This window comes from Tachyglossus aculeatus, chromosome 12 (genome assembly GCF_015852505.1).
Source record: "Tachyglossus aculeatus isolate mTacAcu1 chromosome 12, mTacAcu1.pri, whole genome shotgun sequence".
Taxonomy (NCBI): Eukaryota; Metazoa; Chordata; class Mammalia; order Monotremata; family Tachyglossidae; genus Tachyglossus; species Tachyglossus aculeatus.
In genome coordinates this window covers 16,351,949-16,377,681 of record NC_052077.1, presented here as the reverse complement: position 1 = coordinate 16,377,681, position 25,733 = coordinate 16,351,949, and the positions used below count along the sequence as shown (strand labels likewise).

At 42.0% G+C, this 25,733-nt stretch overlaps 1 protein-coding gene across 1 annotated transcript in view; it reads left to right on the top strand.

Annotated features, from left to right (window-relative positions):
- Positions 1–25,733, top strand: part of INPP4B (inositol polyphosphate-4-phosphatase type II B) — a 514,133-nt gene that overhangs the window by 214,577 nt on the left and 273,823 nt on the right. The window contains exon 6 of the mRNA XM_038755090.1: positions 300–344. Within this exon, the coding sequence (XP_038611018.1) occupies positions 300–344 (45 nt within the window). The remainder of the gene's footprint in view (positions 1–299; positions 345–25,733) is intronic.

The following is a 25,733-nucleotide window of genomic DNA, read 5'->3' as shown; positions in this document are numbered from 1 at the left end:
AAGAAATCCACAAGATGACAGCATTCTTGGGCTGTCTATTTCATTGCAAGTTAACATGACTGAGAATATACAGTTAAAGTTCTAATATGACACTTTGCTCTAATGTGCTGTAACAAATGGAGAAAAGGAATAGATGTGGAGGGAGAGATGCCAAGACCTGGTTGAACTGGCATATTCCTCATCAGAATGCTTGTTTGCCAGCTTGCTGAAGAGGTCTTTCCTCTGTGCATTTATTTAGTCTACAGTAAAGTTATGAATTTCATATTTTTAATGAATATCTTTGCATCTGCTATTTGCAGGTATTCAGAGTACTGCTAATGAACCAAAGTTGGAATTCAGCCTTGGTAAGCAGTTCTGTTTTTCATTATTTTTGTATCATATGCAAAACGCCAAGAATGTCTAACTGACAGTCCAGAGCTTGCCAGTGTGTAGCGAAGGTGGAACTACTTTAACCTCTCTTATTTCTGTATGGTAATAGCCCTAAACACAGGACTATGTGTTAGGGACTGTGACAGTAGTCCTTGAATGTGATAGGTATTCGAACTGCTGAGTGAGTACTTAGCAAGGAGTTCAAAGTGGATTGAGGAATTTCTGTAACTTTGTGTTCAAAATTAGGAGAAAAAAAAAAAGAAAAAGCCAAACTGGCAACTTGAATCTAAGGCTTATTCTTTGATAGGAACTACTCTGCAAAAACTGAACTCTGCTTGGGGTAAGGTGGCCACAGTTAAATCATAAGACACAGGCCACTCAATTTTCTTTAAAGAAATAAAGTTAAGAACACTTAAGCTGAATAAGAAAGCTAATTAACTGGGCACACCTCGATTACAAAAGATAAAATTAATTGTCTTGGCCATTATTAATTGCTTGCCTAGTACCTGAATACATTTAAATTAAATACTTTCCCCTCTTGAAGAACAATGTACTTCCTGATCCCTTTCAAATATCACCTCAGGGAATATTTTATTTTTTTCATTTGTCAGGTGAGGAAATAAGTCGAATCCCGAGTAGCTTTGTATTTGAGTAGAATTACAAAGTATTCATAGCTTAAAGAAACTCATTTTAAAAAGGAAGCTGTGGTATTGAACTCTGGGTAGAGGTCCTTGTTATTTGTTATTTTGATATTTGTAGAGCACTTACTATGTGTCAAACAGATTGAACTGAGTGCCTGTCCCACATTCACAGTTTAAGTAGGAGGGAGGTGAAAGGTGCCTATAGAATGTGTGTGCAGATGACTACAGCCATTCACATAAATGAAATTATGAAAACAAAAATCCTGCTTTAAGATAATGACTTTTTAAGTTGAGACTGCTCGATGCCACGTGTCCTTGAATTGCTAACTCGGGTGTTACTAGTTCGCATATTTCAATTAGAACCACATCTGGTTTTAATCAGATGTTAAGGGAAACATTGCACATTTTTTAAATTTCCAATTCTACACCTGCTATTTTCCTGCCTTCTTGACAAGTTTCCTTCAGTCGTATTTATTGAGCCCTTACCCTGTGCAAAGCACTGCACTAAGCTCTTTGCAGCTGGTGTATTTATCACACTAAATTCTTTTGGAATGTTTGTATGTTTCTGATCGTGTATACATGCTAGCTATCTCGGTCAAGTTGCTAAAATTCATCATTTACTTCTGCTATGGAATAGAAATGTCTGAGTTTTGCTGAATCTGACCTGAGTCTAAGCATTCCTTAAACAGAATATATTGATCATTTCAAACAATCTTAGTGACCAGGCAATGGGTGGACATTTTTTAAATTCAAAGAAAAATGTCCTTCAGTAAGCCTGGGTTCAGGTCAAAAACTATTTAATGGCCCCTTCTTTGGGTTGGCATGTGTGTGCTTCAGAATGGGCGTTTCTACAAACTGTGGGGTTAAGATGAGCATGTGGTTTGATGATGGAGCATGTCCTCCAAAGGGAACTGCCAGCTGTGAGCCTAGAGAAGCAGCATGGCTCAGTGGAAAGAGCCCAGGCTTGGGAGTCAGAGGTCATGGCTTCTAATCCTGGCTCTGCCACTTATCAGCTGTGTGACTTTGGGCAAGTCACTTAACTTCTCTGAGCCTGTTACCTCATCTGTAAAATGGGGATGAAGACTGTGAGCCCCATGTGGGACAACCTGATCACCTTGTAGCCCCCCCAGTGCTTAGAACAGTGCTTTGCACATAGTAAATGCTTAACAAATGCCATTATTATTATTATTATTATTATTATTATTGTTACCATCAGCCCTGGTCTATTCATAACTTTGGGGCTGGGAGAGGCAGGCGGCGGTAGCAAAAACCTGGCCCTGGATGGAATAGTGGGTATGAGTGGCTATGGCATAAAGTCGCTATGGAGATCTCACAAGGCTGCAGATTTTGCAGACCCATATGTTGGGGTTCTACTCCTGCAAGGCCCCTCTTCAGTCCCTTCCTTCAGCTGCAGTCAACAGGTTCCAGACTTCCTAGGCTTGGGTTGGATTTTCCCCACTGCTCCCTGCTTCCATGAGCAGCAGTTGCCCCCACAGTGGGAACCCAGACCTGAACTAGAGTACTGGTAACAGGGCCTCACTGAGCTCAGAAGAGGCTCCCTGCCCAATACAACTGCACACACATTCCCCTGACACTGCAAGCTGACACATCTGCAACAGGACCAAAGAGAACACACACAGGCAATCAGTGGTCAGTGAATCCGTGGTATTTATTGAGCCCTTGCCATGTGCAGACCACTGAATTAAGAATTTAGATTACAATAGAGTTAAAAGACGCTATCCCTGCCCTCCAGGAGCTTACAATTTAGTGGGAAGAGACCCACTAAAATAAATTACAGATAGGGGAAGCAATCAATCCATCAGTGGTATTTATTAAGTGCTTACTGTGTGCAGAGCACTGTACTAAAAGAGCTTGGGAGAGTACAGTACAACAGAGTTGGTAGACAAGGTCCCTGCCCAAATGAGGAAGCATAAAGCTGTGTACCTAACTGTTGCTGGGATGGAGGTGAAGTAAATCCTTGAAAGCTAAGAGAGTATGGACTCTCTTAGTTTATTGGTAATGCAATATGGAAGGAAATAACAGATTAGTCAGGGAAGGCTTTATGGAGGAGCTGTGACATGAGTAGGGCTTTGAAGATGGAGAGAACATTTGTCCATCAGATGTGATTCATACATTCACACAAATTCAAAATCTTCAAGTGTCCCAGGTTGTTTTGTTTGGAACTTTAACTTTTCCTTCTCTTAAAAAAAAAAAAAAACCAAACAGACAAGAAAATGTTTGCAGCCTTTTCTTCTTATCAGAATCCTGATAATCCTTTTTTCCTCAAAGGCACACAGCACAGTCTCCATGACTTTCAATGGATTGGGTATATATTTTTCACCTAAGTATTTTTAAACATGGGAGTGAAGTGACTATTTTATTGTGTTTGCAAGGCTATGAACACAGCTGAAAGGTATGTGCAAATGCTGCTAGTCATTTGCAATAAATCAGATCCTAATTGAAAGGGTAGATCAACTCTTCAACTCAAAAGCGGGAAATGGAGGAGGAATTAAATTAGTGCTTCTTCTACTGTTAGAGTCCTTCTAGATTGGTTCCTGTACATATCGGCAATTTATTTTAATGTCTGTCTCTCCTTCTACACTCTGAGCTCCCTGTGGTCAAGAAGTATGTCTACCAACTCTGTTATGTTGAACTTATATTGTGCTCTCCTAAATTCTTTGTACAGTGCATTGTACACAGTAAGCCCTCAATAAATACTATTGAAGAATGTTGTTAACCTGATTCACTCCATCAGTGGTGTCTAGTGAGCAAACCACTATACAATCCCTGCCTTCAAGGAACTTACAGTCTAATGGGGAAGATAGACAATAAAATAAATCACAGGTAGGGGTAGGAAATGAGTACAAAGATGTGTATGTAGCTGCTCTGGGGAATGGTTGGTAATGTGCCAGTGCATGGGAGAGATAGTAGGGAGGGTGGAGGTGACAGTATAGTCTGGGAAGGCTTCCTGGAGGAAGGTATGATTTCAGTAGCTCTCTGAAGATGGGGAGAGTAGTGGTCTGTCGGATATCTAGAGGGAGGGAGTTTCAAGCAGGAGGGGAAGGTGTGAGCAAAGGGTTAACGGCAGGTGAGGCTAGAACAGGAGACAGCAAGTAGGTTATTAGAGAAGTGAAATGTGCAGGCTGGGTTTTATAGGGAAAGGAGCAAGGATAAGTAAGAGCAAGGATAAGAGAGCTAGCTGAGTACTTTGAATCCATTGGTGATTTTTCATTCATTCATTCAATCGTATTTATTGAGCACTTACCGTGTGCAGAACACTGTACTAAGTGCTTGGGAAGTACAAGTTGGCAACATATAGAGATGGTCCCTACCCAGCAACCGGCTCACAGTCTAGAAGGGGAGACAGACAACAAAACAAGTAGACAGGTGTTGGATGAATTTCTGCTTGAGTGGAGATGGATAGGCAACCAATAGAGGCACTTGAGGAGTGGGGAGACAAGTGAAGAATGAATTTTTAGATGAATGATCTGGGCAGAAAAGTGAAGTATGACCTGGAGGCAGGGAGTTCAGCAAAGAGGCCAATGCAGTAGTGGGGATTGGGTATGACAAGTCCTGTGGAAGGGATCCAGGGCTGCAGAGTGACGGTTTGAAATTGGCAGAGGGAGTTGAGCTTAGAGAACAGTGTAGCATTGAGGGTGTGCATGTACATGTGAGAAGGGAGATGGCATAAAAAGACCAAATGGAGTAAGATGACCTGGAATTGGAGAGTGCATTTAACAGCCTGGAGGTCTCTGGCAAGGAAAACAGACAGTTTTGCAGGAAGGGGATGTGTGGGATAGAAGGCAGGTAAAAGTGGGATTTCAGAGTTACTGACATTAGAGATTGTAGTGACTAGAAAGAATGAGATCAAGTGTGTGACCAATTTGATGAGTGAGTGAGATGGAGGAGATGGAGTAGGAGATCAGTGGAACATAATGTGGCTTTATTCCACAGCACAGGTTTTAGCCTAGGAATTGCAGGCTGCAGGGTGAGGTTAGCCAGGACTAAAAATAACCCAAATAGTGAGCCATATGTATTCAGAGCAATTCAGGGGTTAAAGGGGTTAGAAACACCATCATGATTCCATTCTAGCTCTGCAAAAGCCTAGTCTTCATGGCTAAACTACAACTTTCAAAGTAATGGCCAAAGCCAGTGTTTAATCAATATACCAGATGGAAAGAATATCAACAGAGAGATTCAAAGACTGAGGCTTTGCCTCTGTAGTTTTAAAGCTGTGAATGTAAAGACTGATTGTGGTATTATAAAAGCCATATGCCTGGTCCCGTGGATTCCCTGAGGCTAAGTCTCTTTGCTTGGGAAAGGGGTTGGAAAAGGCTTTAGAATACAATGACCCCAAATTAATTCACCCTAGCTCCCTTTACCCCATTTGTAGCTTAAGCAGAGGGAAGTCAACCTCTCCTCATAAAAATCTTGTAAAGTTCAGGCAGGCAGAAGCAGCCCAGGAAGCTAGAGAACAGCCAGCAGGGACTCAGCAGCCCCCAAACTGAGGCTTCTTCCAGAGTCCTCCATGAGAAAACTCAGCTCCTCCACTATTGGTAAGGGAGGCAAACTGCTTCCATAATGCCACATGGGTGTCTGGCAGGATGTAAGCTCATTGTGGGCAGGGCATGTGTTTATTGTTATATTGTACTCTCCAGGTGCTTAGTAGAATGCTCTCCCCTCAGTAAGTGCTCAATAAATACGATTGACTGACATTATCAACCAATGGTGTTTATTGAGCACTTACTATTTGCAGAGCACTGTACTAAGTGCTTTGGAGACTGCAAAACAACAGAGTTAGCAGACACATTCCCTGCCCACAATGAGCTTACAGTCTGGAAGGCAAGACAGACTTTAATATAAATAACATATAATTCAAAGATATGTACATTCATTCATTCAATTGTATTTATTGAGCACTTACTGTATGCAGAGCACTGTACTAAGCGCTTGGGAAGTACAAATTGGCAGCATATAGAGATGGTGCCTACCCAACAATGGGCTTGCAGTCTAGAAAGGGGAGACAGACAACAAAACAAAACAAAACAGACAGGTGTCAATACCATCAGAATAAATAGAATTATAGCTATATACACATCGTTAATGAAACAAATAGCGTAATAAATATGTACAAATATGCACAAGTGCTGTGGGGAGGGGAAGGTGGTAAGGCAGAGGGAGGGAGGGGGGCGTTGGGGAGGGGAGGAGGAGGAGAGGAAAAGGGGGTCTCAGTCTGGGAAGGCCTCCTGGGGGAGGTGAGCTCTCAGTAGGGCTATGTACATAAGAGTAGGCAAACCATCCCCCCCTTCTCCTTGGGATCCTGTAGATTTTCTTGTCCTTTCCTTTGCTTAACAGCTTTTGGACATGCCTGTTTGAAAAGCTTTTAAAGGACACGGGTTTGGCATAAACACCTTTCAACCGGAGATATAATCTTTGCATCAGAGAATTGCAGGGAGCAGCAACAGGCTTTTCTATTCAAAATTCCTAGACCTTGTAAAAAGCATTTGACATTAGCAAACCTGGTCACTGGCAACTGATAAATAAACGTGGCTGCCCACACAAGTTCATCAGGATCTTAAACCTACTCCATGGGGTGGGGTAGGTCAAGTCGGATTTGAAATGTCCTTTCTCACCTACTGTACCCAGTTGCCACTGGAATAAGGTAGCAATGGGTAGATAAACCTTGGCTATCCAACCTTGGCTTCACAGACTCTATCCTCTCCTGGTTGTCCTCTTATCTCTCCAGCTGTTCATTCTCAGTCTCTTTTGCGGGCTCCTCTTCCCCCTCCCATCCCCTTACTGTAGGAGTTCCTCAAGGGTCAGTTCTTGGTCCCCTTCTGTTCTCTATCTACACTCACACCCTTGTTGAACTCATTCACTCCCACGGCTTCAACTATCATCTCTACGTTGATGACACCCAAATCTGTATCTCTGTCCCTGCTCTCTCTCCCTCCCTTCAGGCTCGTGTCTCCTCCTGGCTTCAGGACATCTCCATCTGGATGTCTGCTCGCCATCTAAAACTCAGTATGTCCAAGACTGAACTCCTTAACTTCCCTTCCAAACCCTGCCCTCTCCCTGACTTTTCCGTCACTGTTGACGGCACTACCATGCTTCCCGTCTCACAAGCCGGCAACCTTGGTGTCATCCTCGACTCTGCTCTCTCGTTCACCCCTCACATCCAATCCGTCACCAAAACCTGCTGGTCTCACCTCTGCAACATTGCCAAGATTCGCCCTTTCTTCTCCATCCAAACTGCTACCCTGATGGTTCAATCTCTCATCCTATCCTGACTGGATTACATCAGCCTTCTCTTTGATCTCCCATCCTCCTGTCTCTCCCCACTTCAATCAATACTTCACGCTCCTGCCCGGATCATCTTTGTGCAGAAGCTCTCTGGGCATGTTACTCCCCTCCTCAAAAATCTCCAGTGGCTACCAATCAACCTACGCATCAGGAAAAATCTTCTCACTCGGCTTCAAGGCTGTCCATCACCTTGCCCCCTCCTACCTCACCTCCCTTCTTTCCTTCTACAGCCCAGCCCACACCCTCTGCTCCTCAGCTGCTAACCTCCTCACTGTACCTCGTTCTCACCTGTCCCGCTGTCGACTCCCGGCCCACATCCTCCCCATGGCCTGGAATGCCCTCCCTCCGCACATCCGCCAAGCTAGCTCTCTTCCTCCCTTCTCAAAGCCCTACTGAGAGCTCACCTCCTCCAGGAGACCTTCCCAGACTGAGCCCCCTCCTTCCTTTCCCCCTCCTCCCCCTCCACATCTCCCCGCCTTACCTCTTTCCCCTCCCCACAGCGCCTATATATATGTATATATGTTTGTACATATTTATTTATTTTCCTTGTACATATTTATTCTATTTATTTTATTTTAATATGTTTTGTTGTCTGTCTCCCCCTTCTAGACTGTGAACCCGCTGTTGGGTAGGGACCGTCTCTATATGTTGCCAACTTGTACTTCCTAAGCACTTAGTACAGTGCTCTGCACACAGTAAGTGCTCAATAAATACAATTGAATGAATGAATAAATCAATCGTATTTATTGAGCACTTACTCTGTGTAGAGCCCTATGCTAAAATGCTTGGGAGAGTGCAATATAACAGAGTTGCTAGACACGTTCCCTACCCGCAAAGAGTTTAGAGTCTAGAGAGATCAATCCTATTTAATCCACTCTGTGTCACTGTGCTTAAGGCTGGAGTAAGAGAAATGGAAGCTCAAGTTGGAATATGCTTCCAAGTCTCCGGGACACTCAGAATTCAAAACGTCTTAGAGCATCACTTTGAGGCAGTCATTCAGGAGCTAAATATATGTGCTGATGACTGCACTGCAGGCATGTCTAAGCGCTTAATAAATGCCATCATTATTATTATGTCTGTGTGAACACACACACACACACACACACACAAACACATATACACATGATTGTGAACTTTGTAGTCAGTACAGATGTACAAAGAGATGGAAAACCCAATCTGAAAGACTGACAGTGTGGTGACAACAAGGCATCAAGCGCTTAGTACAGCGCTCTGCACTAAGTAAACACTCCATAATTGATTCCCACTAAACTGCTGAGTTACAAAGCTGCAGTAGAATCCATCCTTCTATGCTGCTTCTGAGACCTGTCTACCTCAGAAATCAGGTAGAGCCCCATGTGGGACCTAATTATCTTGTATCAACCCCAGCACTTATCACAGTGCATGGCACATAGCACTTAACAAATACCACAGTTATCATTATCAAACATGTTTATGTCTACTAAACACTTTATTATACTCCCCCAAATGTTTAGTGGCTCTGCATGCAGTAGCCACTCAGTAAATGATCAATTGAGCATCAGGGACCGCTGGTAAAAATCAAACATTCAGAAATCCCCACATCCTTGCATTTCCCTCTGCTTTTCATTGGTATTATTTCTGGATTTTTGTGTTTTATATTTTCGAAGCAATCATTGCAAGTTATTTGCTAAAACACTGGGTTGATAGGCCTGAAGGTCCGTGCCAGTCTGCTTCCACCCATCAGGTCAGGCAAATTGCCAGAATAAGAGGCACTTGGAATTTCTAGGCTGAACCGTTTGAGAACCAGTGATCCACATGACATTTTGAGTTGGAAAAGATAAGGCGTGATCTTGGCTAAAATGATGGGTGAGATGGAGTGAAACATAAATGAAAATAGAGAGGCTAGGGAAGGAAGCAGCCCCCTCCCCACCTGAAGAAAAGTGCCACAGGTCACTCAACCTCCAGGCAAGTGCCCAAATGTCATCTAAGTCTGAATCTACTATAACTTTGTAAAAGTCCATAGTAATAATAATTGTGGCACTTGTTAGGTGCTTATTATTTGCAATACAGTGCAGTTGGGTCAGACACAGCCCCTCATATACCTATGGGTTTCAGTCTAGGCAGTAGAAAGAAGAGGTATTTAATTGCCATTTTACAGATGAGGGAACTGAGGCACAGAGAAGTTGTGACTTGCCCAAGGTCACACAGCAGATAAGTGGCAGAGCCTGCAGCAGAAGCCAGGTCTCCCGACTCCCAGGTCTGTAATCTTTCTACTCTCATGTTTGCGCTCTCAGAGTTTGTAAGTGGTCCAATTCATTTTGTTAGTGTAGTAAAAGTCAAGCTTTTTAATCATTAACAAAATGCACCAAAACATCAGGGTCTAGTGATCTTCCTGGACAGATACTCAGAGGCAGCTCAGCTCTGTCCTTTGCATTCACTTTAATTGATGTTGCAAGGGTAAGCCCTGTGCAACTGAAAATTTAGGGGCAATTGTCTGTGAGACAATGTGATTTATTGCAGGCTTGTAAAAAGAAAAAGCTCACGTACTGTGAGCTCATTCTGTGGTGTTGGGCATTTGAGGATGTACCTTTTATGAGCACTTTCATTAACCCAGTGTCAAGTCATTTAAACATTTTGTCTGTTTACATGTCCTGTCGTTTTATGTGTGTGTATGAGGTTCTTTTAAGTGCATATTTCTGGATAAGCTTAGTTTACATATATACCTTCTAATTTGCTATTTTCCAGTCAAACCTTTGGGCTTTTTAAATGAAAGAGGTTGTAGGTGTGATTATGAAGTTCGGATGTTTTCAAGTTCAGATGGACTGATTGAGTTTAGTAATCTCATTATGTTTCTGGAGTACGCAGATTTAGAGGCTAATATATACATTTTCCACTGGAGGCTTGTACTCGATCCTGAATTTCAAAGCATGGAGAGAATGCAGCAGGACAGAGTTCTGCCCCTGTGGTAATTTATGACCTTTTTCCAGTGGACTGCTTAGTATTTACTAGCATCTTGCAATACGCTAAATTTGCTGTAAAATCCACAGAAGGCACAATAACTCCCCTCCACAAAGTCTCTTTCTAAAGCAGCAAAGTGGAAGTGAATCTACAGAGCTCCCTTTCAGACTATGGTGTTTTTATTTCTGCTCCAATTATGTGTAGAGATCAACAAGGGAAGAGACCGTTTTCAGACAGTTGTGCCCAGACTAGGGAGGGAAGGGAATTTTGATGCCACTGCAACTCAGAAGAAGCAGCAACTGAGAAGCAGCGTGGCTCAGTGGAAAGAGCCCAGGCTTTGGAATCAGAGGTCATGGGTTCAAATTCCGGCTCCACCACTTGTCAGCTGTGGGACTTTGGGCAAGTCACTTAACTTCTCTGTGCCTCAGTTACCTCATCTGTAAAATGGGGATTAAAACTGTGAGCCCCCCATGGGACAAGCTGATCACCTTGTAACCTCCCCAGTGCTTAGAACAGTGCTTTGCACATAGTGAGTGCTTAATAAATGCCATTAAAAAAAAATCTCCAGGGGAAGGCTCTTAGTAGAGGTTGGCTTGGCTCTCAATCTCAAATGAGAAATGGGAGATAGTTCAGAGCATGGGAAGTGAGAGGTTATTCCAAAGACAAGTACTGGTAGGAGAGAAGCTAGCACCAAGGGCAGCTTTTTGTTGATCTCCCTCTCCCTTCTATGTCACCCCTGCACTTGGATCTGTACCCTTCAAAGCACTTTATATTCACCCCCCATATCTGTAAAATCCATGATTTTAATGTCTATTGCCCTATCTAGACTGTAAACTCCTTGTGATCAGAGAATGTGTCTACCAACTCTGTTCTATTGCGCTTTCCTAACTGCTTAGTAAAGTGATCTGCATACAGTAAGCGCTCAATAAATGCCATTGATTGATTTATTTAAGTGATTACAGTCCTGTAGGGCCTCTCCTCTACCCTCCAAAGCAAATAAATCTTCTGACTTTCAATCCAAGCCTCCCTCTCCACAATCTGACACCTGTTGCTCTTCATCGGACTCCCCCAAGTTCATAAAAGATGACTCATTTTTATCTCCTCACACAGTTCCTCCCTGAGCTTGCGTCCTAGCTGACAGGGTTTGGAGAACCACTGTTCAGCTCTTGTCTACCCCATTACCACCACCTTTTAAAATCAGTCAATCAATTAACGGTTTCATTCTTCTAGACTGTAAGCTATTTGTCAGCAGGAAATATGTCAACTAACTGTTGTATTCATTCAGTCAACAGTATTTATTGAGCATTTACTGCACGCAGAGCACTGTACTAAGTGCTTGGAAGAGTACAATACAGCAATGAACAGACACTTTCTATGCCCACAATGTATTCTCCCAAGCTCCTAATGCAGTGCTCAATAAATACCTTTGATTGACTGGGTACCTCATCTATGCAAAGCATCATAGTAAGCCCTTTGGAAGACCAAAGTAGAATAAGTAGTAGTAGTTGTTGTATTAGCATTTATTGAACACCCCATGGTTGCAGTGCGCTGTACTAGGGAGCTTGGAAAATACTATACAAAGAAGTTTCATGTTCCATGCTCACAAGGAGTTTATATTCTAATGGGGGAGACAGACATATAAGAACAAATAGAACAATCAATAAATAACTGAATGAACAATTAAATGAGCATACATACATAATGCTGAGGGTGAATATACAGAAGTTCTCGTTTGCTTAAAGATGTGTTCTGTCCTATACGAAGGGCAGTATTTCCTGATCCATCTCAACATTTGTTGCCCATTACACAATTGTCCATATTTTTTATATAGTCTCAAGAATCCTATCACCTATGGCATCTACATAACATCTCTAGCTCTTCATTTGCAGTTTTTCTTAAGTGATCTCCCCGAAGTCATGCTACTGTGACTGTTCTCAGGGTAAATAAAACATCTCTACCTATTTACCTTAGTAAAGAACCTCATCCATAAACTTTATTAATGACCAAATCCCAGATAAAGTAATGAAATTCTTATTGTGACACATCATTAATAAATTTAATTCAGCTCTCTTTTTAATTTGTTAACCACAAAAACCTTCCTCAATTTGTCATCACAACTTTTTTCAATACATTTACATGCATGATATACAATTCAGACTCCAAGTTAGTATAGTCTTCATCATATATCCAGATATTGTGTCTGGGAAAAAAATAATCATCTACTTAAAAAATTAGCCTTTGAAGTCTTGGAGATGTCACAGATTTTTCTGAAAAAATGTTTATTCTCATTTTGTAATTAGCATCTGCTGCATACAGACATGAATTTTTTAATATATACAAATGCTAAAGTCATCTTTTCTATATGAGCCTAATTTCTCCATCACTTGTCAAAGACCTAGATGTGTAGGCTACTGGCCTTCACTCTGAGCTGTATTTCAGCATCAATTAGTTACTGCTCCCAGTCCTTGTGGAAATTTTGCTTCTTTTTAGTGCCAAACCATCTTTGTTTTAATTTCTTAAAATGATTTTAACCTGTCAAACTACCACAGGGCTGCTGGTATCCCTTAGAATATTTTTCTCTTTAAGATTTAATTCTGCAACCCTACTACATGGGCTACAAATAAATAGTTATTGACAGAAGGAGGCATGAACCACATTGATGGCAGTTGTTCAGGGTTGCTTCAGAGGTAGAAGCTATAGGTGTCCCAGCAAGCCTTCCTGTGATTGATGTCTTGGGAAAATTGTGGGTAATGGTAAGCATTTGATTCTGATTTATCTTTGAATTGTACCATGTTTAAGATGCGGATACCTGTTACCCAGTGGGGAAAAAAGAGGATCAGAAATCGGGCTTAGTTTCTTTTCTCACCTCACATTAATGGTTTGTTGGAGTTTTGTTTCCATTCAAACGTAATGTTGCCTTTTTGCCACCACATTTCTCTTTGAATAATACTGTGCTAGCATTTAATTAGAGGCAGTATTGGAACAAATTTAATTGAGCAGATTGACACTGTTCCATTTCTTTTGTTGGCATGGTGTTTGCGTTTATCATTTTCACATTTCCCCTTCCCATTTTTTAATTTCCAACTGGGACCAAGATACCTTGTTTCTGCCGTATTTCTTTTCCTGCGTGTCTTTGCTAATTAGCTTCCCTCCAACCTCTAATTATTGAGAGCGTCTGGTCACTAGAAACATTTCCACTTTGTGCGGCATCTCTGGTTTCTGATTGATAAGTGAAATATTAGAATAACCCCAGGGCCCTGTTTGTTGAGTGGATTTGCTTTTGTTGAGTCAAATGCCATACTGCTTATGTGAAAGATAAGTAGCAAAATGTTGCCTTCAGCATCATTGGTATTCATCAGCCCAGACTTTTCTTAAGGCAGGAAGTTTGCTGTTTGTGCAACTGCCTGGTGGCACATGCTGGGCAGGGCTGGAGGATATGGCATTGCAGCCAGAGAGATTACTGACTCAGTGCCAAGATCAGTGTCAGTGTGAGGAAGACCAGCTAGAATTGCCAGATGAAGAAAAACTATGTCAAATGTAGAAATGTTGTCATTTGGCAAATGTATTAATTTTCTTGAATTGTTGGCAAAAGGCTTTTTTTCCGTAATTGCGATTGTGATTTACAAGTATTGAGGGAGAACAAATATGTTAACTGCTAGTAGCATGAGTATAAAAAGATTAAAAAGATTAACGAGTATACACTTAAGTGGCATACATGGATCAATATATACTATCAATCTTTATATCAGCATGCGCATATATTCTAAGATGGTGGAAAATTATATAAGTACTAAGGGTTCCTGTTGGGTTGATACCATTTAGGGCGATACGAATTACCCTAAATATACTTAGGATAATACTTGTGATTCAGGAAGCACATTCCTTCATTTGTAACAGTTCGATTCCAGGTGAATGAATGTATTTAAATCTTGCATTTAGAGAAATCCATTATTTACCATTGACTCACAGAAGAGAAGGTTTTGAATTCTTCTTGAAAACTAACTTAATGGCTCCACTAGTAGCTTGGTAGGAAGGAGTGATTTCAAGCTTCTCCACCAGCCTTATCCTTCTGATATATCAGTTTTGTTTGTTTACTGCTCCTCAAGCTTAAATTATAGGCTCTTCCCAAGTTCATCTCATTGTACTGTCCTCTCAACTGTCTCTCCTATGACCCCTCACTCATGATAATGCCCATCCCTGGAACTCTTTCTTCCTTGACATCCACTGGACTACAACACACCCCATCTTCAAAGCCCTTTTACAAACCTATCTCCTCCAAAAAACCTTCCTAGTTAGTAATTTGCATCACCTTAAGTGATATCAACCCAACAGGAACCCTTAGTGCTTATATATTTTCACCATCTTAGAATGTATGTGTACGTTGATATAAAGATTGGTAGTATATATTGATCCATGTATGCTATTAAATAAGTGTATACTCATTAATCGCTTAAATCTTTTCATACTCATGTTACTAATATTCTAACTTCTCACACCATTTGTGTATAATTCCTGGCTGCTTAGATAATAAACCTCTTGAAAGCAGGGGCCATGCTTTTTATTCCTGTTGAAATTCCCTAAGATTTGTTCAGTGTTCAACCTACAGGTTCTCAATAACTGTGGTATTTGTTAAGCCCTTACTATGCGCCAACCACCGTACTAAATGCTGGGGTGGGTACAAGCAGATCTGGTTGAACACAGTCCCTGTCCCATGTGGGACTCACAGTCTCAATCCCCACTTTACAGATGAGGTAACTGAGGCACAGAGAAGTAAAAGTGCTTGCCCAAGGTCACACAGCAGACATATGGCAGAGCAGGGATTAGAACCCTTGACCTTCTGACTCCCTGAGTTCTGCTCCATCCAATATGCCATGCTGCTTCCAATACCATTGTTTGATTGATTGTTTTAAACTTTTGACTAAATTGAGGTTAAATCCAGGATAACAAATTCCATAAGAAGAGAAAAAAGTACTTTCTGACAAATGAAAGCTAACTGCTATTATTTTTCATTCAAAATTCTTTTTAATCAAATTGTTCAGAATAAAGAAATTATTTTCTATAGTAATCTTGATGAGTGCCCCTTAAGCTTAGAAGTGAAAAATATTTTGGTATTCTGCCCTTTCCTTCTCCTTTCATGCTACCTTCAAAGCTTGGATGTTTATTCTAGTCCTAGCCATGAAAACTTGCTATGCAGTTATTTCAGTCAGCACCAAAATTTTTCAGAATCTGTGGCACATAGTGGGAATCACAAAGCAATGTATTAGGGCCAAAGGCAGGGGTTCTTTTGGGAAAACCAGTATTAAAACACACTTCTGATTCTTAATGCATTGCTCTGTGAAACATTGTGGCCTCATGATCCCAGCAATGCCTTTTACCTTGTTTTTTCACACCTTCAAGGAAACTTAAGTTTATTATAGGTAGGAATTACATTCCGAAGAGCTGAGTGCTTAATCATTGTTCTTACTATTAATGTTAATATGTTAAGTACAAACAAAGCTGTAGACAATTGTTATATCCACACTTTACTACTTCTTCAGCCTCCTCACTGGTCTCCCTGCCTCCAGTCTCCTCTCTCTTTGGTGTATACTTCACTCTGCTGCCTGGAGTATTTTCTAAAGCAACATTCTGCACACATCTCACGCCTCAAAAACCTCCAATTGTTACCAGTTCCTCTCTGCATGTGGCAGAAACTCCTGACCATTGGCTTTAAAGGCACCTCATCAATAATTTCCCTCCTACTTATCCACTCTCTTCTCCCACTACTCTCCAGGATGCTGTCTTCATTCCTCTCAAGGAAACCTAATCACTTTGCCTACTTCTCATCTCTCCTGCCACTGACCTTTTGTTCACATCCTCCTCTCTGCCTGGAATACTCTCCCACTTCTGATAAAGCACCACTCTCCCCATCATCATCATCATCATCATCAATAGTATTTATTGACTACTTATGGTGTGCAGAGCTCTGTGTTAAGCGCTTGGGAGAGTACAATGCAGAATTGGCAGATCCTTCTAGACTGTGAGCCTGTCTTCTAGACTGTGAGCCCATTGTTGGGTAGGGACAGTCTCTATATGTTGCCGATTTGTACTTCCCAAGCACTTAGTACAGTGTTCTGTGCACTGTAAGCGCTCAATAAATACGATTGAATGAATGAATCCATTCCCTGCCCACAGTGAGCTCTTCAAAGCCCTTCTGAATTCACATCTCTTCCAGGAGGCCTCCCCCAGTTTACCTCTAATTTCCTCACTTGATCCCCAATTGCCATTTCAGTCCTTCCAAACAGCTTAAGAACCCATAACTCCCTTTAGATATATCTTTTACATTGTATATCTTTCTACCTGTAATAAGTGTCTGATTCCTTTGCTAGATTGTAAAGTCCTTAAGGGCAGGGATCATGATTTCTAACTCCATTGTACTTTCCCAAGCACTGATTTAGAACAGTTTCCGCACATGCAATGTGCTCGATGAATACTATAGATTAATCTTCCTTAGTATTAATCTGAGCACCTACTGTTGCAGAGCACTGTACTAGGTGTTTGAGGGATTAGAATAAAAGGTGAAGTAGAATTCCTGACCTCTGAGGAATTTATGGAGGTCTTCCAGAGTGGGGGACTAGGCTATTGAAAAAAACATTTCCATCCAGTGAATGATTCTTACTTCTGAAACCCCTTCCCCCAAGCTCCCCACCCCACAAACATCCGCCTACCCACCCATCCCATGCTCTACCTGAGTGGCTCTTCCTGATTCCAAGTCCTGCTTATATAAGCCTTAGCTGTGTCTTTGCGCTTACCTCTTTTTTCTCCAGAACTTCAGGGAACCTTTACTCAAGGAGAAGTTCTCTCTTCTGATTGCTACCCCCAAGGTGGGTTTGTCTGCTGCAAGGGTCACCCTTGTGATGTGCTGCTGCTATGTCAAGTTGTCACAGCACAATTGATACACAGCAGTTCCCTCAAGGCCACCTGTATGAAGTACTTAGTACTGGCCTGACAGGATTTCCAACAGTGACATACCACTTTTTAGCTGCCTATTTTTTTCTGACTCTGAATGTTGAGTATTACTGAAAACCGTACAGTGGGAACCTATCTCAAATGGCAATCTATTTTGTTTATTTCATGCACATTCATTGGATTTGGTATTTTTTTTCAGATAATGATGGTTTGGGTATTGAATTTTAATTCAAAAACCCTGGACCAAAATAATAAAGTGACATTTAACATGGCTTTTCCCCATTTTTATCTACTAAGTTTAATTATATAGGACTTTCATTTATTTTAGGACTGTGATGAAAGTTATGCTTGTGAGCCTAAACACTTTCACAATGTAGCCTTTAATAGTAGTAGTCTTTAACTAAACCAATCACTCTCCTTCGCAAATTCAACTGTCAAGATGCAAATAGTTAAGATGTAATAATAGCAATAGTAATATTTAAGTCCTTACAATGTGCCAAACACTATACTAAAAATTGGGATAGATACAGTAGAAGCTGATTGGACAAAGTCCCTGTCCCACATAGGTTTACAGTCTAAGGGAGGGGAAGAATCAGTTCCTTATTCCCATTTTTACAGATGAGGAAACTGAGGCACAGAGAAGTTAAGTAACTTGCCCAGCATGTAGGGGGCAGAGCCAGGATTAGAAACTAAGTCTCCTGATGCTCGGGCCTGTGTCTTTTTTACCACTAGGATGTTTCTAAAGCTTCTTGCTGCTTCTAATAGTCTTTCCGCTTGGTCACATAATAAATGCTTTCATTTTGTTTCAACAGCTTTTCTGAAAACTGATGGCCAAGCTGCAATTCTTTTCTCTAGTCCTTTATTTTTATGGTTTCCCTGATCACCCCCAGTTGCTTGAAAGAGCTGTGGGTTGGTGGGTAATGGTGCTTGATGCTATCATCTATTTACATATCAAACACAAGACCTTGACATAGTTTTGAACAACAAATTAGGAATTATGCCACTTAACTCCAAGCCCCCTTTCTTCATCCAGAATATAATTTGATTCTCAGGTTCTAGGAACAAAGCAACTCAGAATGAAGAGGACTAGATACACCTGAGAACTTGTACATGCTGTATGTGCTTGATGTGAGGTGTGTGTGTTTGTACCCATATATTTAGATATATAGATAGATAAATTTTTAAATTTATGTATTTTCAAATATAGGTATATATCTTTAAATATGTCTTAGCCTATAGATAATAGTCTAGACACACTTTGAAAGTACACATGTAAAAAATCAGTTGTCTCTTGTGTGTAATGACTCCTCCTCACTCTCAAACCGAGCAGCTGCCTCAAGCTGCACCTTGAAGGGGAAGAAGAGAACTGAAACTTGGGAAAATTTTTCACTTGGGGAGTTTTGTCAATGGGAATTTTCTACTGAGAAGTTTTGAAGTAATCAATCAGTCATATTTATTGAATGCTTACTGTATGCAAAGCACTGTACTAAGGGCTTGTGTGAATACAACATAACAGACACATTTCCTGCCCACAGTGAGCTTACAATCTAGAGGAGGAGACAGACATTGATATAAATAAATAAATTACGGATATGTACATAAGTGCTGTGGGGCTGAGAGGTGGGGGTGAATAAAGAGAACAAATCAGGGCAACACAGAAGGGAGGGTGATAAACAATATCCAACAACCAAACTGATATAAAACCTGTCAACCATGTTTAGAACTTACATACCTACTTATACTCATCCCCAGCACTTACGTACACAAGTTTATTCAAATGTACATCTAAATATTTTTGGTTTCAATGACGAGGGAGTGGTTCATGGTGTCAGAGGCAGTTGAGAAGAGGAGGAATTTGAGAACCGAGAGGGAACGCCAGAGAACAGAGGAAGAGAAAGACAGAATGAGGGAGGGAGAGTGACCAAGCATATGTAATGGAGCCTTGCCTCAAGAAAAATGGATAAGCCTTGGTCTTGAGACTTTGATGATTGGTGTGGTGCCCCTTGGGACTCAGAGTGCAACAAATGGGTTAGTCATCTGTCAGATGTGTTTACTGAACATTTACTGTGTGCACAGCACTGTACTATGTGCTTGGGAGAGTACAAAACAATATAACAGACACATTCCTTGCCTACAACAAGCTTACAGACTAGAGGGAGTCTGCCAGAAGAAGTGCAGCCAAATGTAAAGAGCAACCAATGTCTTGTGCACAAACCCCTGGAATGGTCCTTCTGTCTGCAGTTTGGTGCTGATGGTGTGTAGTAGACCGGCTGAGAGGGTGTGCTGGGGAGCTTTAAAAATACTGTGCTATGGTAAGAGCAGGAGCAAAGTGAGAGGGGAGGGAAGAAGGGAACTTACCTTCCTGGGACTGGATCAGATCCAAACAGACTCACCCAACCACCCCACGCTTCACGTCATATCACACCTCTTCCCTTCCCGGCAGATTCACCCTGCCATTCATGTTGGGCTCGAAATTAGACACCCCATGTAACTTGTGGCATTTCTACTGCCAAACCAGCTGGTGGAGGTTAGACTGGGGGGAAAGGCAGAAAACCATCTGGGACCCAGTTGAGGAGCTGGCAGTGACTCTGCGGCTCTCAGCCCTTTCTGAATAAGGCAGACTCCTGAATTAATTTTTAAGAGCCCACACGTAAAGCCCTTGAGCTCCTTTCTGTAATTCCTGCCACTTCAGTCTTTTCACTGCAGAATTCCATATGCTGACTCATTGGGCCTATACAGCTTGCAAAGCTTCCTTTTGAGGGATGGCATTTTCACTATTTTTTAAATAGCATATGTGCTCTTGTTGAAAAGAGCAGCAGAAAGCTGCTTGTTTAGCAAAAGGAATGCGAATTTGGAGCATTCCCAGAAGAAGCCAAATCATTATTGACTGTTGGGAAATGCCCACCCCATTTTGAGTTTACACACCACACATTTTGAGGTAGAGAATAAAAAACCCAAATAGGACTTGGTTAGGATGTTGGGGTACACCACGTTTGCTTTGATTGCTTAGTGAATGAAGCTTCACCACCAAATTTCCTTAGGACTCATAAAAACTGCACAAAATCTTATTTTCTGAGGTGCTCCTGGAGTGAAGCAGAGGGAGCATAAAGGCCCCAGGTTAGAAATCTTCTTGTATTGACAATGGCAGTTTTGAACCAAATTTGTTCTTTTCAAATGCAAATAGGCTGAATGCATCCAGCTGGCATCTTGCTGTTGGTTCTGAGGCACAAAAAGATGGAATGTTTTCCCCCAGCGTCCTGCACTTTTGTTGCCGGGCCTGGGTAGCTTCTGTCCCTCCCAGCTCTTTAGTGATACTTAGAAGAAGGAGTTGGAGCAGCCTGTGTGGTTTGTCTCAGTGTGGATAATGTTCCAGCATTGAAATGGGAATCTCAGCACCTTTCATTTCTCCCTATTGGTGAACTCCTTCAACTTCAGTGAAAAAAGAAAGAAGAGGGATGTATGTGTGGGTATACACTGATTTTAAGGAGTCAATTTTCAAGAATCATAATCTAGGTCTTTCATGTCTAGAAAATTAGTTTGTCTAAATATGGATGAAAATAGTTGTGTTTTAATCCAGTGTTCAAATCTGAGGCAAAATTTCTGAAGCAGAAGAAGCCCTAAGGGTCCTTATGCAAGTAGTTCCTCATCTAAGCTTTCCTTGCCTATGTGGCTTTGTTTATTTTTCTGTGTTTATCTGTTCAGACACTTTAAAAATAATCTTCAAACTGCTTCTCCATTAAGATTTCAGGATCCTGCTGAGCAGGCTTGTGGATATCTTGGAATCCCTGACTCTTCCTTTTGACGGTTGAGTCACTGGTCAGAAGGGTGGGATTCTTTAGAACGTGCTGTTCAGCCCACTAGGTCCTCTTTTTATTTGCTAATGTCCATGACATTAGGCCCTCTGGTCACTCTGTCCTCCCTGGGTAGGGTGGCCACTGACTGCTTTCACAATTACCTGACCTGCCTTTGCCCACCCAGAAGTAATAAACATGGGTTCCTTGCATCTCACAAGTTATGAGATGTAATGATGTCGTGGGGAAACTTTTGTGGATATCTGCAGAATCTAGAGGGAACCTCAGGTCCTCCAGCCCACTTTTCTCCTGAGCCATCGTGTACCCCTCCAGGTCCCTGCAAACAGAGGCACCATTTTTTGAGCCGTGGGACTTGATGGTAGTTTCTGAGGCAGAGGAAGTCTGGGCCTTTAACATAATCTTACTGGACATGAAAGGGTCAATACTGGACAGAGGACAGACCAGCTGAAAATAGGACTGAACAGTATCATTCATTCATTCAATCTTATTTATTGAGTGCTTACTGGGTGCAGAGCACTGTACTAAGCACTTGGGAAGCACAAGTTGACAACATATAGAGACGGTCCCTACCCAACAGTGGGCTCACAGTCTAGAAGTGGGAGACAGATAACAAAACAGAACATATTAATAAAATAAATAGAATAGTAAATATGTACAAGTAAAATAGAGTAACAAATCTCTACAAACATATGTACAGGTGCTGTGGGGAGGGGAAGGAGGTAGGGCGGGGGGATGGGGAGGGGGAGAGGAAGGAGGGGGCTCAGTCTTGGAAGGCCTCCTGGAGGAGGTGAGCTCTCAGTAGGACTTTGAAGGGAGGAAGAGAGCTAGCTTGGTGGATGTGCAGAGGGAGGGCATTCCAGGCCAGGGGGAGGACATGGTTGACCGCAGGACAGGCAAGAACGAGACCTAGTGAGGAGGTTAGCAACAGAGGAGCGGAGGGTGTGGGCTGGGCTGTAGAAGGAAAGAAGGGAGGAGAGGTAGGAGGGGGCAAGGTGATAGAGAGCCTTGAAGCCAAGAGTGAGGAGTTTTTGCCTGATGTGTAGGTTGACTGGTAGCTACTGAAGATTTTTGAGGAGAGTAACATGCCCAGAGCGTTTCTGCACAAAGATGATCCGGGCTTCGTGCCTCACCTCACCAGTGATTCTGACCCTGTGGCTTTAAGTACGGTGAGAATAATAATAATAGTGATGGTATTTGTTAAGCGCTTGCTATGTGCCAAGCACTGTTCTATGTGGAAAACAGCATGGCCTAGTGGATAGAGCTCAGGCCTGGGAGTTAGTAGGACCTGGCTTCTAATCCCAACTTCCCCACTTATCTGCTCTCTGACCTTGAGCAAATCAATTACTTCTTCGTGTCTGTTACGTCATCTGTAAAATGGGGATTAAGACTGTGAGTCCCATGTGGGACATGGATTTTGTCCAACCTGATCGTCTTTTTATCTGTCCCAGCAGTTGATATACGTGCCTGGCACATAGTAAGCGTTTAACAGATACCAAATAAAAACCAACCCAACTACCTGAAATTTTGGGGTCCCCCCCAGCCTCCATTATGTCCTCCAAATCTTAAATACAAAGATATGTTCAGCTGAACTGGGCACTTGTATCAAGCTAGGGGAGGAGAATGGTGGGGAGGAGGAGACAGAGAGGTGGCCATGACCACCCTCTGGCTAGACCTGGTGCCCTTAAACTAAGGGTTGTGCAAGGTCTGAGCCTGTGGACAGGCTCCCTCTCCTCCCCCTCTCCCTCCCTCCACCTTACCTCCTTCCCTTCCCCACAGCACCTGTATATATGTATATATGTTTGTACGTATTTATTGGTCTATTTATTTATTTATTTTACTTGTACATATCTATTCTATTTATTTTATTTTGTTAATATGTTTTGTTTTGCTCTCTGTCTCCCCCTTCTAGACTGTGAGCCCACTGTTGGGTAGGGACCATCTCTATATGTTGCCAACTTGTACTTCCCAAGAGCTTAGTACAGTGCTCTGCACACAGTAAGCATTCAATAAATACGATTGATTGATTGATTGATTGGACCAGGCAGTTGCTGTCTAGTGGCAGTTCCCTGAGAAAGCCTGGTGGGGCTTTTAGCCCCAACAAGGGAATTTACTCAGGGGCATTGCCACGTGGCCGTCATAGCATCTTGTGCAGAACTTGTGTGCCCCATTGAGGAGTAGTGTAGTCTAGTGGATAGAAAGTAGGCCTTGAAGTCAGAAGAACCTGGGTTCTAGTCCCGGCTCTGCCACTTGTCTGCTGTGTGACCTTGGGCAAGTCACTTAACTTCCCTGTATGTCAGTTACCTCATCTGTAAAATGGGGATTGCAACTGTGAACCCCCGGTGGGACATGGACTGTGTACAACCTGATTACCTTGTATCTACCCCAGCACTTATAACAGGGCCTGGAACATAGTAAGTTCTTAGCAAATACAATAAAAAAAAACCAACACAAGAGACTCATTGGGGGTTGGGCCCGAGTACTCTGGCCTGACCCAGGCCACTTTTCTACTTAGGGTCTCCAGGTGCAAATGCTGAAAGAGGCATCTCTAGCTTTTTTAAAAATATTTTTTCAACTCTATGGTTTAAAGCTAAAGCACCAAATTCCCACTTTCCATGTCTGGTCTCTCTAGGAGGATTTTTACGTGTTGTTCCTATTTATAGATTAAGCTTAATGACTATTCATTCAATCCTATTTATTGAGTGCTTACTATGTGCAGAGCACCGTACTAAATGCTTAACACATGCTCTAGTGTAAAACATTTGTTCATTGGCTTCACCCATACATCCAGTCTGGAGGACAAAAGCACAGTTCTGTTTCTCATCTGAGTAGCTACACAAACTTTAAGAACTTTGTTAATTACGAGGGGCAAAGTTTTAGTTTTAGTTGAGTCATTCCTGACCTCTTCAATTGCAAAGCCCTTATAAATATATGCAAATTTTCACATCAGCGACCTCAAGCATCAAAGCAGAGAAGTCCAGATGCTTAAGTGGCAAATTGGGACAGAGGAATGGATTGAAAGAAAGGGAAAAACTTCTGAATGAGAGAGGGTGGCAGTGACGGGGTAAAGGGAATAGAAAAAAAGCTAAAATAAAATAGGGATAAATGGGAGGGGATATAAATTTGAAGAATCAGAACTGTCCTTTAATTTACTTGGGAGAAAGTCGTAAGTATGAAATGAATATGTGAACAATTTCCATCCTCCAGTTCAGCAGTGAAATGGAGCCTGATTTTTTAAAATATCTATCATTCTCTAGGTGCTCAAAGTAAATGAGTTGAAAAGAGTTCCTGGGTACCTCTGAAATTCATCATCTGGGTTGTCGTTAGTTATGTAAAGGATATTTGAGCTGTGTCACACCAAAAGCAATTTAATTATCTTAAAATATGCATGGTGTGTCAAAAACAGGATACTGTGGACCTTGTCACTCATTCAGGCAGGCTGAATTATAAGCTTTATGAAAACGTGTGATTGCAGAGATGTGTTTGGCAGGAAACTAAGTCAATGGCAGTTTGTGATGGCTTAAATTTCTAAAGAGCAGAGAGAACAGAGAAGGCAGGAGGAAGCAATTTGTGCGCTGTGTTGTACCACCAATTTAACTACGAAAACAAAGTGATCAAGCCTGTACAAAGGAGTATTTATTTTAGGATTCAATCTAATTGACTTCATATAAATGAATTCACAGGTATTGAGTACTGAGTGAAATCAAGAACTGAGCCTAAGTAGGTAGGAACCTACACTCTATTCAGAATTAGCCTTTCTGTTGATTACTGGCATCTAATCTCCTTGAGTGCAGGAAAAGAGGAGTGATTGGTTTTATTAAAAAGCATTTTAGAGCATTTATTTCTGCTGGGGGTTTGGGAAGCCTGTCAGGAGGTTAAAAATTTGAGGGGTAGTTGGCAAAAAATATTGCAGCTTTAGCAGGAAGATTTGTAGCTGCAGCTTGGTGTTACCCCAGCCCCCTAGCAGATGAATAGATCTTGAAAGGGCAGGACAAGAAAGCGGGTGTTGAAGTTCTAAAGCGATAAGTATGAGACCAGTTATCTGTTCCAGGAAACCACCCTCATCCTGCCTCTGATCACCCTGACCCCCTGACCTTCTCTTTTATGGCTTGGGTCTGCTGAGCACTTAAAGCATTCAGCAAGTATGTTTTCTTCAGAGGGAGGGGTGTGTCTGCTGCAACGAAAGACTCTTTGCCGAATGCTCCCAACTGTGGTGTAAAGCAGACAGAGAAAGAAACATTATCTGCAAGGCACAATCCACTTCTCTTCAGTCTTGTATTTCCTCCTGCCTTGGATCCCTGTTGATCCCTCAAAATTCAACGTATCCAAAATAGAACTTCTCATCTTCCCACCTAAACCCTGTCCGCCCCATGACTTTCCCATCACTGTTGACAGCATCACCATCCTTTCTGAGCTCACAGCCTTGGCATTATTCTCGACTCATCTCTCATTCAACTCACATATTCAATCTGTCACCAAATCCTGTTGATTCTACCTTCACAACATCACTAAAATCTGCCATTTCCTCTCTATCCAAACTGCTACTACACTGATTGAAGCACTTATCCTATCCCACCTTGACCACTGCATCAGCCTCCTTGCTGACCTCCCTGCCTCCTGTCTCTCCGCACTCCAGTCCATACTTAACTCTGCTGCCCAGATCATTTGAAAAAACAGAAACTCCTTATGGATTATCCATATGGACCAGTGAAATACATTTTTCCTTTTA